Source organism: Episyrphus balteatus, chromosome 2 (genome assembly GCF_945859705.1).
Source record: "Episyrphus balteatus chromosome 2, idEpiBalt1.1, whole genome shotgun sequence".
In the NCBI taxonomy this organism is placed as follows: Eukaryota; Metazoa; Arthropoda; class Insecta; order Diptera; family Syrphidae; genus Episyrphus; species Episyrphus balteatus.
Window position 1 is genome coordinate 81,533,285 of NC_079135.1, and position 18,549 is coordinate 81,551,833.

At 31.4% G+C, this 18,549-nt stretch overlaps 1 protein-coding gene across 4 annotated transcripts; it reads right to left on the reverse strand.

Annotated features, from left to right (window-relative positions):
• Window positions 1-4,335: 4,335 nt before the first annotated feature.
• Window positions 4,336-16,764, reverse strand: LOC129908596 (RNA-binding protein 25). 4 transcript variants are annotated; one of them, XR_008771303.1, is made up of 13 exons: window positions 16,581-16,764; window positions 16,305-16,486; window positions 15,613-15,766; window positions 15,419-15,527; window positions 8,918-9,826; window positions 8,612-8,792; window positions 8,433-8,542; window positions 7,627-8,363; window positions 5,726-6,168; window positions 5,564-5,648; window positions 5,229-5,271; window positions 4,837-5,169; window positions 4,336-4,766 (listed from the first exon to the last, which is right to left on the reverse strand). XR_008771303.1 is itself a non-coding variant. In XM_055985212.1 (13 exons), exons 2-12 carry the CDS (start codon window positions 16,401-16,403, stop codon window positions 5,246-5,248), a joined length of 2,799 nt encoding a protein of 932 aa, XP_055841187.1. In that variant the 5' UTR covers window positions 16,404-16,486; window positions 16,581-16,764; the 3' UTR covers window positions 4,790-5,169; window positions 5,229-5,245. The 4 variants fall into 4 exon arrangements, 3 of the variants coding, with proteins under 3 accessions (XP_055841187.1, XP_055841186.1, XP_055841188.1); XM_055985212.1 differs by lacking the exon at window positions 4,336-4,766 and having other exon boundaries at window positions 4,790-5,169; window positions 8,918-9,533; window positions 9,588-9,826; XM_055985211.1 differs by lacking the exon at window positions 4,336-4,766 and having other exon boundaries at window positions 4,790-5,169.
• Between the last annotated feature and the right edge of the window lie 1,785 nt (window positions 16,765-18,549).

Consider the following 18,549-nt stretch of genomic DNA (forward strand, 5'->3'; position numbering starts at 1 on the left):
GAGCATCTTTTAACAAACAATGTTGCAAGAACAAAAAAACCAAAACATAAACCGCGTGGCTACTAGTTGTTCCTTCTAAAAAAAACACTGTTTATTTCGCGTCACTCGAATAGAAACAATCCCTATAATAAGATTTATGGGCAGTATAAATTTAAGTGAAGCAATGTTAAACTTTGATATTATTTGCACAGTTTAACCAATTATGAGCTAAATGCTGCCATTAGGCACCACAGAAAATGCATAAATAGAAGCCTACGTTGAAAATCACGCAGTTGATTTGACGGTCCCCATCTTTCTACTAACAGCGTTTAGTGCACCCAGCATTATTTCGAAAACTAGGTGAATGATTTTTCAAAGTCTTATTTTTGTTAAGTAAACCAAATAATTAATTAAATAATATTTATCTCACCCTTACAATTTTTTTTTTAGAGTGAAGACCTTAGTATTAACTGCTGCGTGCTAACTCAAAATTATTTCAAAAAAAAAATTGAATTGCTCAAAAATTCATAAATCTTTTATTTTTAATAGGTGCAATCGAGAAAAAAAATTTCCTTGGGATTTTTCCATATTTCAAACATGGGAACGAAAAGGATCATAAAATGTTTCCCTAGGAATTTATTGGTATCGGCAATCAATTTTTCAGGGAAATTTAGATGTCATTTGATACGATTTTTTGTTCTCTGGAAATAAGTTTAGAGGGAGATTAACAATCAAAAAATAAATTCCGGGGGAAAAATATTCCGAGGAAAACAAAATTCCCCTGGAGATTCACAATAGGTCCCAATATTTTTGCCAAGACTGTTAAAATTGAGTTAGCTGTTTATCGCACTTTAAGCCGAAGAAATGAATTTATGTTTTTTAGTAGTAAAGAAGGCAAACTAAGCTCCTTTTTTCTCCAAAATAGACTTTCATATGATCATATTTTTTTTTTTGTACATGGATAAAAGGATAGATATAGATACCCAGAAAAAGGTACATTCTGAGTACAAGAAAATTATGTCATCTATAAATTTGTAGACAACAAGAGAGAACCTATGTACATACATTTATAAGCCGATTCTCCCCCACAGTCACAACTTTGAGAATTTTTGTGACTTTCATAAGGGGTGTTAGCGTGCATTGAGAGAGTATTTTTTATTGAGAGAAAAAAAAAAACAAGCATCGCAAGAGCAAATAGAATGTATTAGAGATGCCGCGAACATTGATTTGGCCGAATACCGAATATTCGGCCACGCTCCTCGGCCGAATATTCGGCCGAGGACACTCAGAAAAAAAAATTGGTAATTTCAAAAATTTAATACTCTGTCTCAAGAATAGATGTGGCTTAAAAAAATCCCAACAACATCGTATTGTAACGACGAATAGCTAAACTATTTTTTAGATAAATGTCTGAACACACTACCTACTATTGCAAAGGTAGGCATCTGAAATGGAATTGAGGACTGTTCGCCAAGATCGAACTTCGGACTCATACAAGTGGTGGTCAACCCATACTACAAAATTTACAATTTTGACAATATTTGCTAAAGCCTACCTTTCGTCTCATGGGACAAGTGTTTGCAGCGAAAGAATATTTTCCGAAGCAAGAATAGTCTACGAAGATAAACGTAATCGTTTACTACCAACAAATGCGGAACAATTAGTTTTCATTCACCACAACTTGCCTTAGTAGATTATAAGTACTAAAATTAAAATTTTTTAATAAAACATACATTTTGGTCTTTTTCTTCTCCATTTGGTATTCGGTATTAGTTTAACTATTCGGCCGAATACCAGAAAAATAGGCCGAATACCGAATAGTGGCCGAATGTTCGCGGCATCTCTAGAATTTATTATAAAATGATCAAAAATTTCTATTAGCAATCCAGAGAACACGAAAATACACTTCTGGTGATTCTGAGAAGAGATAAATTGTTTTGGTTGAAGGATACAAATATGTATACATATTTCAAATGACGAAACTATCTTACGCCCAAATTATGGAAAAAGAAGCAGTTTTGTATTTGCTGATTCATCAACATACATATACACTCCGACTCAATTGATTACGAATAGATTTTTTTTTCTTTTAATATAATGTATACACATTTTTCAAAATGAATGAAGATACATAAAAATATACATTAGGTTATTTTCATAGACTAGTAATTTTTCAATCCCAGGTTTTCTATAATTCAAAAGAGTCGACGAACAAATTTTCAGATTTTACTATAGACAATCCTGATAAAAACAGTATCAATTCTAACACTATTTGAGAATTGAATAAGTCCATTTCCAAAAACGAGAAGTCAGTAAGCAAGTGAGACGGAGTGTACCAATATATCGAAGAAATAAAAGAAATATGTATCTCAAAATACATTTTTTTGGAAATATTTACTATTTTAACCTAAATACCTATTATATCAAGTACAAAGATTTTGTCACCCATTTAAATTTTACCCATTTACGCATTTTAAATAGGTAGATAATATAAAATAAATACATATGTATATGTATTAATATAAGCTTACCTTTGGTCCTAATTTTTTGTGAAAAATTTGTTTCGTTTTACATCACTTGCATATTATTTTATTTTATGTATTTTTATTTTAGTTTTGGCACATATTTCATTTTGCTTTCTGCAAACGAAACACAACAACGATTAAAAACTTACATCACTTTTTTTTTGTATATTCTAGAAAAAAAAAAAACACTATTCACTTAATTCGCAAACATTATTTGCAGATGCAAACTCAAAAACACAGAAATCTAATGAACTTGCAGCAATGATATAAAAAACATGTAAAAAACTAACACAGAAATGGGTACACACGGTTTAAAGGTTACCTATTCCGTATAATCACTCGAAGATTCTGAAACTCAATAAACTGAACTTAGAATCTCAATGCTCTGAAAGAGAAAAAAATTTAACTTTATTGGATAAAAATTAGGAACAAAGAATAAAAGCTCACTGAGCAACTTCAATACATTTCTAAAGCTTTTTGAGCAAAAAAAAAAAAAAAAAAAAAAAAAAATAGGAATGAAACACTTGATTTTTTTTTTCGTGTTAAGATGATTTCAAAAATACCTTATATATGTATGTAGGTACCATAGGCAGCCTTTCCTCAATAGAATAAAAAAGCAACGATGTGAATATAATTTTATTCGTTAATAGAAATATGGACAGATTAAATAATACATACATATAACATCAAGACTTCCGATTTCTAGTCTTAAGAGCATGCGTTTATATCATGTATAAGGTTTATTTAGCTAAGAGCACCAACTTCATACCGTTGCAAGATACACATTTGTGATTATATGGTTTGTTGTTGATTTAAGGAGTCTGCGAAAGCTTATGAAAGATTTTATGTTCTTTTTGTTTATATAATAATTTACTGCAGTAAAATTTTAAGTTGAATAAATGGACGCGGTATGAATATTATTTTAACTACATACATACATATTATGTATATTTAATATTTATGTAGTATACATATTCACAGGGTGTCCAAATATTAAGCCTTTTTGAGCCCCCATTATGAATAACGAATCGAACTAAATAGCGAACTCGTTAATTTCGAATTTTGATTCCTTCTCTAATATAAGATTCATTTTAAGTTTACTGCTCACCGCAGTATTATGAATAGCCAAACACGATTCTTTCTTAAAGAAAAGCAAAAATTTTATCAAGCATTCGACTTGCACTTTCTGAATATTTGAAAAAAAAACAACTAACAACAACTATGCAATTTGCAATAGGACATTCGTTTTTACAAAAAAAAAATTAAAAACCTCTGAAAGTAGCTACTCAAAAGTTTTTCGACATATTAAGAAAAGGTTACGGCACTATTTTTCTTATAGCCTCAATTATGCCTGTAATAAAAACTGAGATTTTTGCCAAAAATGTAACAAACCTCAAAAGCTTCGGTTCAGCAAGAGGTAGAAGTTCGAAACCGAGATAAAATGTCTATACTACTTACTACTCTTACTGGACTATTATGTAAAAAATTTAACATGCGCTGTTTAGATTTTCAGGAAAAATTTGCTACGTGGCGTGGGCGTGTCTTAAAAGACTGACTTTTTTGTTATTTTGGTGTGAAAAAGATAAATTTATTTATCTCTGTTTTAAAGATTTGTTATTGTGAAATATTACGGACAAGATAGTAACGCTGGTACATTTTCGACCAAACCTGAAACATTTTTTATGGACTTGTTAAAAACTAAAAACATATATTTACTTAGAAAGCTTTTCGTGAAATTGGACATTAGTTTGTGTAGGTAAGTTTTTTTTTTTTTTATATTCCGTAAAATAACATCTATTTAGTACTCACCTTTAACTTCTTGTCTCGTTAATGTCATCGAAAAAGCTTGAGAAAGTTGATGTTACTTTTGACTATGGAATTCGAAGTCATGCGAAGTTTTTTTTTTCGTTTGTCATTGCAGTTCAAATATAAATGTTTACTATATCAAACAACGATTTCTGTATTGACAGTAAGTTATTCATTATAAGATCGTATATACTCGCAATTTAAAAGGTATCGTCTAATAGATTGAAACTTGTACAGGAAGTTATAAAACACAGATTAAAAGGTGATGTTTTTCATTTTGAGTTATTAATCCCGAACAACCCGATGTTTTATTACAAATTAAAATAAACAGCAGCTTCCTTATCACACACCTCGAGAGGACTTTTTGCAGTTACTATAAAACGGTTTCTATACACTTCTTCTTTAAGTACCAGTAATTCATATTGATCTGAAAGATCCATCAGCACCATTTTGTAACTGATGACAAAAACAAAATCAAATGAGCGTGTTTCATAATTGAGTTTTATCTTTGTTATATTGTACATACTCCAAATCGGTTCATAACTTCATTGAATTTTGAAAGAATGTTTTCTTACTGATCACTTATTAAGCAGTTTAAATTAAAAATAAGAAGTTCAAGTGAACTTAATTTCTGGACGAAACGCATTTGAAGTTGAGTTTAGTTGACCTTTTGAGCGTTAATTTTGAATGATTAGATTAAAATTACGATTTAAATATATGAACTCAACACAGCTAGAACAAAAACAAATGCTATTCAGTTACCAAAAAATCATTGGTAAAACATCATATTGATAATCGGCATTGGAAAATCTTCATACATACACATCTCTCTAATCCAATTGGGATTAGAATTGAAAACCTATAAATTAATTAAAACACAATTTATTTAATTATTAATTTCAGAAACTCTTAAGTTACCTTTGTTTATTTTGTTTTTATTTCTTCATCTCTAATATATTGGCTGTATTTAAAAAATAATAGTTTAATTCAATCTTATTATTAAAAATGAAATGTATAAATAGAATTTGAAATAAAAAGAAAAAATAAATCAAAAAGGAATAAAAAAAAAAATAAAACAAAACATAAAATGAAACAATTTAATCTGGCAATGCTCAGAAGCTTCAATTCGGTTACTTTTTTTTTTTTTTTTTTGAAAAAACATTTTCTTGTTTTCTTTCATGTTATGTATAACCACTTATTATTATTATACTAGAGAAAATACAACACAAAAAATAAATATACAATTTATTTACCCAGGCCAATTTTCTTTGCGTCAACTTCGTATATTAGCAATCGCCACATCTTTACAACAAAGACTTCTGCTTCTTCATCAAGAACCTGGTAGGAAAAATTTAGAAAGATATTTGTAGATTATGAAATAAATAAATATCAATATTAATTAATTGAAAATATACCATTTGAACATCATCTAAAATACTTTGAGGTGAACTACCCGCTAGGACTTTGGAGCAAATGAAATCAACGAGGGTTGGTTCGGGTTCGCCAATGTATTCGATTATCTTTTTATTAATCCAAGGTCGAATTTTTTTCTCCATAAGATTGGTGTCGATTTCATTGCGATCCAATTTATAGTTGAAAAGATCACTCTTTTGCGTTGGTATCCTATCGATTATGCTCTTGATGTGACGGCGTTTCTCTTCTTGTAGTTTAGTGGAATTGTCTTCTTTGTTATTGCTGCCACTGCCACCATTGTTTTCGTGTTTATCTCCACGCTTCTTTGAGTTCGATTTGGAGGAAGAGTTATTTTGTCCAGAGTGATGAGTTGCACTTGAAGCATTGGTTGGATGTGAACTACGATTTTGAGATTGGGCGTTTGGAAATTGATTTTCATCATAATCTGACGATAGTACATGAAATGAAAACAGTACGTGGTCATCATTTTATCAAAACAAAAACTAACAAAACTAGGATCAATCATTAAGTATGTCAAATAAAATTTTACCTCATGATGAGCGTTTAAAGCAAGAATACCGGTTTACCATGCTAATTCACCAAAATTGATATTAATGTGCAGTTTTGTTTGACAAGAAATTACCAAATTCTTAGTTACTGATCTTATTTCTCAAAAAGGACAGATAAAAAAAAGCAAATCAACATATTGAGAACGAGATGAGTGAAAAGGGTTTAATTATTTAATTCGATGACATTGCTCTGGACTGTTCCGAACGAAAAGAAGAGCTTTTTGTTGTTCAATGAGGTTTTGCTGCTCTAAACTGATCTAGTTTACTGGGCAATAACGGTGTCTGGAAAAGTTAAAAGCAAGATCAGAAAATACTGCTTTTAACTTTTCCGTTTTTATTGCGATCCATTGCGAAGAGGTTATAGATATTAATACTAATAATATTCATACTAATTCACGATAACAATCGATATATAAATGCGTAAAGAACGGTCGAATTCCTCGGTTAAAAAAACGTTTTTTATGACATTATGATTTCTTGTAATTTCCTCATGGAAATGAATTCAGGGATGTGTGGAGCTGGTAGTCATGGTAGCTTAAGCTCGCTAAACATACTAGCATTGTAATTTGTTTACGTGTTTAATAAATGTAATACAAAATTAATTCAAGGAAAATCTATATACATATGTGTTGAAATTGATTTTTAAAATGAGTTCTTCTATTAAAAAATTTATATAGTCTCCAGTTGAAAACACTTTTTTTTGGTAATGTGGTTAAAAGCTTATTTTAAGTGCTACTTATATTACTGCTGTTTTTAAATAATTGTGAATAGAGTTTTAAAAAATGCAGAGGGTTATTTCGTACTTTAAAAACCATTATCACAAAAACGAAAATCTTTGCCAATTCATTTGCTCTCCATAACTCTATACTATCACTATCGTCTCGTTTGCCATCATGAAATTGCATACTTTTGGGTGCTTAGTAAAGTACTAATTGGGTTTAAGCAGAAAAAATAAAATGGCATCTGCTTAAAACAATTCAAAACATTTCATTTTCAATTAGCCAAGTAGAAAACATGTTCTATTTTGAAATATAAACCGAAGGTAGAAGAACGACAGAAAAGAAAATAATCAGCCCTATCGTGAGTTTCACGTGGAATGTTTTCCGCCCGGGATATTTTTGTTCGCCCGGAATTTAAAAAGCTATCATGAGTTTTGGGGAACAATTTTTTTCTATTTTGTTTAAAATATTAAATTTTTTAGTGATTTGATGTGATTTTTTTCTAAATATTAGGTAGTTTTTTTTTCAATTTTTTTAAATGCATCTAAGTGCTTGATTTACATTTTTTAGATTTAAAAGTGATTGTTAAGTTGTAAATCAAATGATAGAACTTACCTAGCGGAACTAACTTCCGTTTTTTCGGATTGCTTGGATCATCGTTGTCTTCTTCATTGTTGAAAACATCCGAAGTAACCTCGATTTTTTTCTTCTTAGCATTAACTCCTAAATTGAGACTTATAAGTGGAGCGGAAATAGGAGGAGTACCAGGAGTTGTTACATTGTTATGACTATTGACAGGACTGAAACCATGACTGGACGATGCCATGGATCCTCGAGAATCCTCATCTTGGAAATGATTCGACACGCTATCTCTCGACTCTGATTCTTGTCTAGCTGGCGGCATGATGATTGGGTGATTGGTATTGGACTCACGATTTGATGTTAATGTTTCGTCATTTGAATCAGAATCAATAGGTTCTGTATGCATGACTGTAGCTGCAATCGCTGCCTCATGTGCCTCCTTCTCCTGTATGTATTTCTCCTTTGCGGCTGCAATCTTTTCCTTTTCCTTGAGGCGTTTGGCTTTTTCCATTTCTCGCTCTCTCTCCTTTTCAAGTTCGCGCTCCTTTCGTAGCTGTGCTTCTAAATTAACGTCAATTAGAATTTGAGGCTTGTATAGTTTCTCACGTTCCTTCTTCGCTCGTTCAAACTCTTGCGTTGGGTTCTCGTATTCTCCGCTAAATATTTTGTTCTTAAGCTCATCGAGTTCTTCTTGTTCCCGGTTGCGATCTTTGGCATCTAGATCAGCTTCTCGGACACGTTCAGCAAGTCTTCTTTGAAGTTCCCGGCCTCTATAAGACAAAACAACCCATATAAATCATTATATATTTTCTTAAATAAAATTATTAGAAGTTACTTACTTGTAGTATTTAGGGTCATCTCTGTCGTCGTCATAGTCCTCGACAAATTCCTTTAACCGCTTTGCTTCCTTCTCTCTCTCGTCAAGTTTCAGATTTTCTTTCATTTTTGCCTGAAATTAAAAAAACAAATACTGTTAGAAAAGATATTAAGAAAAAAATAATAACATTAACATTTAAACCTTTTCATATTCTTTTGTTTTCCGCCGTTCTCGCTGTTCCCAATTTTGCAGTCTTTCTTGGTATGCAGCTTCCTTCTCACGCGCCTTTTTCTCCAACTTTTTGCGCTCCCGCATTTCTTCTTCAATTTCTTTTTCACGCTGGATATCTCGTACATTTTTTACGATTTTTTCTTCCCTCTCTCTTTAAAAATTAAAAAAATAAAATAGATACGAAAAAGTATTTTTTATGTACACAAATTCTATTAAAAAGAACCCAGGGACCCCTGAAAAGTAAATAAAATGTTATAAGATAATAGAAATGCTTACCTATCTCTTTCACGTTCCCTCTCACGCTCTCTATCTCGCTCACGTTCCCTTTCACGCTCCCTTTCCCTGTCACGTTCACGCTCTCTTTCTCTCTCCCTTTCTCTTTCGCGCTCTCGTTCACGTTCGCGTTCTCGCTCTTTCTCGCGTTCTTTTTCACGCTCTCTTTCACGTTCACGTTCACGCTCTCTATCTCTGTTCTCTCTTTCACGATCTCTTTCGCGATCTTTCGAACGAGACTTGCTTCTCTTTCTCTTATCCTTCGAATCACGATCTTTTTCTTTCTTAGAAGGCGATGCATCTACAGTTTTGTCTCTTTTAACTTCTTTTTTAACAACAACTTCCTTTTCATCAGCATCCCAATCATTTTCATCATCCTTATCCGTTTCCTTATCCTTATCTTTATCCTTATCTTTATGATCCTTATGTTCCTTATGATCACGTTCCTTTTCATCATGTCGTTTCTTACGGTCTTTTTCCTTTTCTTTCCGATGATCATCAGCTTCTGCCTTCTTACGAAATTTACCGATCTCACTGCTAATCAAATTTCGTTTTTCATCTTCAAGATTAGCATCTTGTAGAGATTTACTCATCTTGATATCGGTGTTATCTTGCCTTCCTGTAATGTTGTTCTTAGAATTTATATTGTAATAGTCTCGTTTGTCGTAGTTACCATCATTTGCGGGAGGAAGTTCGTGTTTATGTTCTTCCATAATTCGACCCATAAGACTAAGAGCGTAAGCGTCTTCATCCTTTTCAAGTTCTACTTTCTTGCCGCCCAATTTTAACTCCTCTTCCTTATAATTATCCAATAAGAGTTTATTTTTTGCATCAACTTTTGCCACTAGCTTTTTACCATCGAATTCCATTTCGCTGAGCAGACGAACAGCACGCATTCCTGCAGTTGGACCGCTATAAATAAAAATTAAAACAAAGTGTAAATAATAAAAATAATGTTTTTTAAATCATAAAAAAAAAATCGTTTTAGAAAATATGAAAACACCCAAAAGAAATAATTAGTGATCAGCTATAATAGTTAACAAATTTATGATCTGCAATTAAATTAAAAACATTATGTCAACTGAATAAATAAGGCAATTGCTTACCTAACTGAAAACCAAAAAGCAAATAACGAAACATTTAAATAAATGGGGTCGAAACATTTAAATTTAATTAAAAATATGAATAACAAAAACCATTCGTGAATACTTTACCACTTAAAGGATTAATTCATCCGGATGAAATCTAATTGTACGAGATAAGGGGACGAAGTGTCAGTCTTAAACCTTACAACATTTTTTTGAGTTGAAGAATGAAACAGTAAAACTCTTACATACAAATCGTTTTCATATTCTGTAGTCAAAAACATATTTTTAAATATTTAGCAGAGATAATTGTAAATAGAAAGTTTTACATCATCTTCCCGTGTATGCTTAAATAAGGCGTAAAACCGGTTTTAATCCTCGTTGAATTACTTTTGTCTGTGATAGTGGTACGCCTATCACTGTGAGATTTTTTTTTGAGTAAAATTGGCGTATGTTATAATATGATTTAGGGGTGTATTTCAACTCTAATCTAAAAAATTGTTTCCAAGTAAAATTCAACATTAAAAAATTTTATACATATTTTTGCATATGACCGCCAAGTAAGGAATGTCTAAAAGCTCCTGGTACAAGTAAATGCAAAAACACCAGCATTCAGTTGGCCTCAGAAATGAAACATTACAAAAACGCCGATTTCTGAAGTCAACCCAACGAACCCCACATACGGATCACTAGTTAGAACCAGATGCGTGGGATGAGTTATGAAATTACCTGCATAATTCCGTTCCTTTTTAAAGCTCTAATAGGGTGATCGTAGTAAGCGCAATACATAGTTAAACCTCGTAGTGCGTTTACATTCTGTTATTTTTTATGTATACAACAAAAAATAGCTTACATTTGTCTCGTATTTTAATGAATTTTCCATACTTGCGCTAGGCAAGTTGTCTTTGTCGGATGAAATGGGAAAATTCATGAGTGGGTAAATACATTTAATTGGAGATTTTTTTTTTGCAATTTAGTATGGTGAAAAATATGACATGCAAATAATTTTAAAAAAGCTTTCCATAAGGACTGTACTGGCAATTGTTATTAGACAAAAACAATCATATTTATTTTATGTATTCTTCATAAAATCATCATAGTCAAGAATCGATGGGAAACTCAATATTTTGATTCCCGGACTTAAATCTATTTTCCAAAATGTCCCGACAACCTGAAAAGTTTTTTAAATGGTTGCTACCACCAAATTCAATACATCTGAATTGACTTGAATAGATGGGTTACTGTTACAAGTGTAATAATTACTCAATTAATCAAACTCAATTATAAAATCAAACATAATTCTATACGAATACGAATTACTAAATAATTTCTTATCTTTTTTTGTATATTTTGTATATCGTCAGAAACGCGCGCAAAGTGTGAAACTCAAATTTTTCGAAAAATCGCCCAAACGAGGAACTCTCTATTTATTCATAATTATAAAATAACAAAACTTACTTTTAGTAACTTTACACACTTTGCCCGCTTCACCAACGATTTATGGAAACCGGGATTTTTTTTATCTTGTTATCAAAAAGGATCCGGATATCCAAAAAATATATTTAGGGCCAGTTTGTTCACAGTCGATTATCTTTTAATTAAGGATTATTCCATAGAAAAATCTTTGACTAAAAGATAATCGAGTGTGAACAAACCGGCCCTTAATCTCATGCAAATCTACTATTTCTTCAGTTAAATAAAATGCACGACAGGGTCGCACGAACTTGCTCTTAGAGTTCAAGTTGCTAAAATTAAAAAAAAATAATAATACAAAAAATTAAATTCGTTTTTCAATGGAAAAAATCAAGATCTTAATTCAAATTGAACTCAAAAACTTGAGATTGAGCTAGAGGCGTTTTTGAAAAAAATATTCAATTTTTTTTTTAAATCCAAAATAAAAAAAAAACTCTTTGAAATCGAATTTTTAAATTTTGAATGCAGTTATAATGTTTATACCAAAATCGTGAAGTACTTTACCAAAATAAAACTATTTAGAAATTTTTATCAGTCGAAAACTGAGCTGTCGAAGTGAGTACTTCAGGAGTACTAAATACTAATACTCCTTAAGTACTCACTTACATTGACTGTACTTTTAAATCGTTTGCTTGCGACTTATAATACTGGCCAACAATTTTCAACTTTTTCAAAATTTTTCAGAAAGATTTATATCAATCGTATGGATTTGGGTTCACATTTTGGGGGTAATTTTACTAATTTTAAAGTTATGCTTATTTAACTGTTTGTTAACATTTTCCAGAAATTTTTTTTCTCAAACATAATGTAGCCTAAAAATCACGCTGTTTTTTAAGATATTTTAATTTTTCTAATTTTTAAGATATTTTCATTTATCACATTTTGGGGTAAATTCATACTATTTTTTTAGTTGTTCTTATCACCTGCGTTTTTAAAGTTGCAATGTATTTCGGTTCAGTAAATAAAATAAAAATACAAAAATAAAATTTTTAAATAAAAAAAACTTTGACGAAACTTTGTAGGTATGCCTTTATATGTATGAATAATTTAAAAACTAGAGCTGCTGGAAAAAATCTAATGTAGTTTTCGGAATCAGCAAACTCCATTTATTAAGAAATGATAAACAACGGTCTAGACCAGGGATGGCGCATATTTCCGGCACTCCACCAATTAAGTAATCCAATTGCCATTTGAGCGACATTCAACGATTTTTCCAGTAAAATTTTTCTTGAGATTTTGTAAAACTGTATAAATCTCTTCTTCTCAGAAGAATATACTCACGTTCTGAAGAACGGATTGAATTTACATGAAAAACCAGACGAAGTAAAATTAACAGAACAGTTTTTTTTATCGATAGGTAATTAGGTTTTCACAAATTAAAGAATTATCGGAAATGCTAAGTCTAATATGGACCCTGATACGACATACATACTTTGATAAACTTAGCATGTCTAAATTTTACTGTTTGGGAGAAAGAGTTGGAATCAATCGAACTAGAAAGGGTGGACGGCAATACGACGAACAATTCCAATTCCAAATTAATGGAAACATGAAATTGGAAAAGTTGGAGATCTTGACAATATTTTCACCTACTTACGCCCGTGTCATAATTTGTCCAAATGAATAACATTAAATATTCGCTTAGAAGCAGATTGTCAGATGATTCCAACTTTTTCTTTCAGTTCAGCCTGAATTTTGCTTAAAGCGACGAAACGAAGCCCTGATATAAACTACTTGGCATCGAGTTCACAACAAGAGAAGTCACACTACAATATGTATTTCTTTCACTTTTTATTTTTTGTTTCTTTGTTTTATTTTGTTGAGGTACATCTAAAAATTCAAAAATTTCAAACTAATTTTTTTCAAACTCAGTTTTTCCAAACGGAAAATTTAAAACAATGATGCAGAAACCTTATTTGTTCCAAAAACAATTTTTGTAGTTTTTTTTTCAAAAACAAATAGCGCTAAATTACATTTTCAATAATATTTTTTTAAAGTTTTTTTAATTTTAATTGAACTGAAACTTTTTTCTACATTTCTTAGTGAATCCAAGCTTAATTTTTTTAATTTATATTTTTATATTACAACTTAGTGGAGTAACTAAAGCTCAAAAATTGGCAATATTAGGGAACCCGGCCGAACAGCTTAGATTTTGATGATCTTTTTTTTCAAACGTAATTAAAAATACTTTAAAGTCTATAGATTAAAAATTGCCGGTGTTGCCGTTTTGATTTTTTAAATTTAATTGAAGATTTTTGTGAACAAAAACAAATTTTTTTCAAAAATTTTTCTTAAATTTCATAAATTAATTGATGCCAAAAGATTGTCTAGGAAATTCAAGGAAAAAAAATATATGGGAGTAAGGGACAATCTTCCATCGTTCAAGCGATAGATGCAATTTTCTTATTAATTGACTTCAAACACAAAAAAAAATATTTAAACACAACGGCAACACCTACAATATTCAAATATACATTTTTTAAAAGCTAGAAGCTTAGTCATATATGTAAAATTAAAATTAAGTTAATTGAATTAACGGCTATTGAAAGAATGGTAATTGAACTCAGATTTTTGAAAAAAAAATTATTGAAAAAATTTTAACATGTCGTTTTTTAAACTTGGTCGTAATATAAAATGCATTTATTTTCAAATTTTTTTGGCCGCATTTATTATGATTTCAAATTATAAAAGGAAATGTCAATATGTATTACGGTTTATGAAAAAAATTAAAAAGTATTTCATTTTCGAAGAACTTTTTTTAATAAAAGTTTTGAAAAAAAATGTAACTTATTTTTTTTTAAAGTTCAACATCTAAACGTAAAATTATTTTTTATTCATTTAATAACCCTTACTGTTGAAAGTTAAATAGCAAAAATTTAAAGTTCCTATTTACCACAGTCTTTGAGAAAATTAATTATTTCAATGCGAAAATTCAGTTTTAATAAAAAAAAAACCATTGAAATTGAAGTAATTTTTCATTTTTTTTTCAAAAGTGTGATATATTTTACCTTTTTTGCTTCGAAATTCAACTGATAATATTTATGGCCAAAAATTTTTTTTAAATAAATTCATATTTTATTAGAAAATGTTTGGAAAAAAGTAATTTTAAATTTTTCTAAAAACATTTTTTTTTTTAATTCTGAGTTTGAGGACCATTTTTTCAAAAAGTCTTCATTAAATTTAGTGGATTTAAATTTAAGAGATAAGAATGAGCTTCTGGCTTTTTAAAAATGTATTTTAAAATATTGTAGGTGTTGCTGTTGTTTTCAAAATATTTTTTTTTGTGTTTGAGGTCAGAATGTTAGAAAATTGCATTTATTGCTTAAACGATGGAAGATTGTCCCTTACTGCCTTTTATATATTTTCCTTAAATTACCTAGAGAATCTTTTGCTATCATTTGTTTTATGAAATTTAGGCAAAAAAAATGGTTTTGTTAAAAAAAATTTAATTTTAATTTTAAAAAACAATACGGCAACACCGGCAATTTTTAATCTATAGACCTTAAAGTATTTTTAATTACCTACGTTTGAAAAAAAAATCGTCAAAATCAAAGCTGTTCGGCCGGGTTCCCTAATAATTTGCTTTAGTTACTCTACTAAACTTATACGTAATGAGAAAATAAAGATAAGAGTTGATTTTTTGTTTTCAATTTTTTTTCGACTTAAGCTTCTGTCTTTTTGCCACTTATGTGTCCCTTTAAGGTTGCTAAGATTGCTATAGATTTTTAAATCGCCATTCGGCTAAACCTCTACCTACCCATTTTATTGACTAAGGGGCAAATTTTTCAATAGTCAGATAAACCTCAGATAGAGCTTATTCCTAGGAATATCAACTTTTTTATATTGACCTTTATTTGTTTGATAGCCTAACTGGTGATTGAAAAATCAGGGCTAAGAACTATTTGTTGCCATTGGAACAAGGACAACCACACCCAACGATACTTACTCGTATTCGCAAAATCCAAATGTTGAAACCCTCTTCCAGTTGACCACTTGTCCACATGCACTAAGAATTCTTTTAATTAATATTTCAGGTATTCGTTCACTTATGTTGCCTGAAAAAAAAAAAAATCAGCGAATATTTTTTTTTTAATTTGTCTTCATTTTAAATCATTTTTGAAAGAAAAAAAGTTTACTTACCCACAAATACAGTGATTATGGGACCTTTAAATTGAGTCTGCGCATGCGGATCTGGATTAATCCTTGAATAGACGGTCGGTTGAGAGCTAATAGTTGCAGCATTTCTAAATGATGGTCTAGTTGGCGGGGGTGGTGTTGATAAAGGAGGCATTATCTTTAATAGAAATAATACAACAAAAAAACGTCTCAATCAACTGGGTAAACGTTTAAGTAACACAAACTTATTACTTTAATTTTATTATAAACTTAATTGACTAACTTAAAACCTTCAGGGATCTATGTTCCCTTCAGAATTATAAACATTATTTGTGGACTCACGGATTTTATCTTTATTTACACACGCCAACCCCAACTCAACACTCTAATAAGGTTAAGAGTATCCCTCGAGCTACAAATACAACCACTCTTTCGCTAGAGCCGTTTTACATTGAAACAAAAAATAAAAAATTAAATTCAAAACTTACCCAACCCTGGGATATCAATCACACTAAATGAACACAATACAATTTAATGTCTAGAGTCGCGCTTTACAGCTTTTCTGAGATGGATTTTTGGACCTTTTATGGCAAGATTATGTTTTTTTTTTTTGTTTCTTTTTTCTTTTTTTTTTATAATAGTTTTTATCATAACAAAAATATTTAAGTGTAAGTTTTTAAGAAATAAAAGAGTTACAATATTCTTAGGAAACCTACGTGTGTGCCCATGGATGACATGACAGGCGGTGGAATCGGCGGCGGTGGCATAAATGACTGCATGGTTGGAACCATTGGGGGACGCGGTGGATACGACATCGCTGCCAAATATGTGACTTCTTTATTTAAAGCGGTCTTCCTTCTATGTATTCTGGTAGGAACAGGTTATCTAAAAAGGATACCTGGATATAGGAATTGAGAAAAAAAAAGAAATAAACCACGATGAGAAATTATATTTTTGTTCGGTAGTCAAATAAAGTTTCGGCAGATTTTTACGTTTTTTTTTGTGTTATATAGAGCACTTCTTATGGATAAATTTCAATAATAGAAGGAATATGTAGTAATTGATGGTTGATACTTTTCTAGTTTAAAAACGATAGTTTTATTTTAATTTCAAACACTCCTAGAAGTTTTCACGTTTGTCGCCATTTTTTCACACCTCTCACTCGCTCGGTTTTTTTTTTTTTTCTTTCCAAAATGCCATTTGACGTTAATTGATATGCCATCTGGTGGGAAATAGAAAAACTGATGGAAGATGCGTTTGATTAGTTTTTTTATTGTGCAGAACTGACATCTAAATGAAATAAGGGCTTGACAACACCAGAAGTGTATGCGATAGCGGTACGGGTAATTGTAAAGGCTTGGCCACACCGGAGGGTATGCGGTAGCGGTACGGGTAGAGGTAACGGTACTTGTATGAAAAAAATTCCAAACTGACATATCAACGTTCAGATGTGGAATTTTTTTCATACAAATATCGTTACCGCTACCCGTACCTCTACCGCATACCCTCCGGTGTGGCCAAGCCTTAAAGGCATGGCCACACCGAAGGGTACATGCGGTAGCGATACGGGTACTTGTATGAAAAAAATTCCAAACTGACACATCAATGTTCAGATGTGGAATTTTGTTCATACAATTACCCGTACCGCTACCGCATGTACCCTTCGGTGTGGCTAATCTTAAGGCTTGGCCACACCGGAGGGTACGCGGTAGCGGTACGGGTAGCGGCAACGATATTTGTATTAAAAAAATTCCACACCCGAACGTTGATGTGTCAGTTTGGAATTTTTTCCATACAAATACCCGTACCGTTACCTGTACCTCTACCGCGTACCCTCCGGTGTGGCCAAGCCTTTAAAGGCTTGGCCACACTGGAGGGTATGCGGTAGCGGTACGGGTAGCGGTAACGATATTTGTATGAAAAAAATTCCACATCTGAACGTTGATATGTCAGTTTGGAATGGTATGCGGTAGCGGTACGGGTAGAGGTAACGGTACTTGTATGAAAAAAATTCCAAACTGACATATCAACGTTCAGGTGTGGAATTTGTTTAGTACAAATATCGTTACCGCTATACCGCATACCCTCCGGAGGGTACGCGGTAGAGGTACAGGTAACGGTACGGGTATTTGTATGGAAAAAATTCCAAACTGACACATCAACGTTCGGGTGTGGAATTTTTTTAATACAAATATCGTTGCCGCTACCCGTACCGCTACCGCGTACCCTCCGGTGTGGCCAAGCCTTTATAGAAGGGATATTGTTTGTTGGGTGTACTACCCTCAGAAAATTCAATTCCCTTCGTGAGCATCTTCCCCCTTCACTCCTCATCCCTCTTGTCTTCAAGCTCACTTCTTAGGCGATTGAAAAATCACCGTGTAGCCAGGCACAAAGAGACATTTTGTTTTTTTTTACGTTTGGTTTTGTTTTTTTTTTTCAACTAAAAATACTTACAGTTTTGTTGGTAGCTTCGGAAGAGCTTGTATAGCTCATTTAATAGAGAACTTCCACCGAATGTCAGTTCTGGGCTGGTGAAGATGTAAACAAACGTTTTTTTGGACTTCAAAATAGCTTTTTTTGTTGTAATTAGCATTGGAAAAAATGTTTGTTTACCTCTTCACCAGTGCAGATTGACCAATGCGAAACAAGTACCCCATATAAGTCCAATAGAAATTATAAAAACAACTACAACAAAAATAAAAAATAATTTTCTTTTAAATTCGTTTCGATTTTATAACATGCATTTAATCTTTTTTATCTGAAAACAAATATTACATTTCATTAGGTTTTAGTATTAATAAATTTTAAAAGAATATTTTTGTTTTCCCTCACCCAGGAATCGGACTTGGTATATATCTGCTTGCTGTCAGCTCTCCGCTCTGCACACTCGGCTATCCTAGGATAATAATTAATAAAATCAAAAACTCTATAACTTCAAGAAGATAAAAATCCGAGATAGAA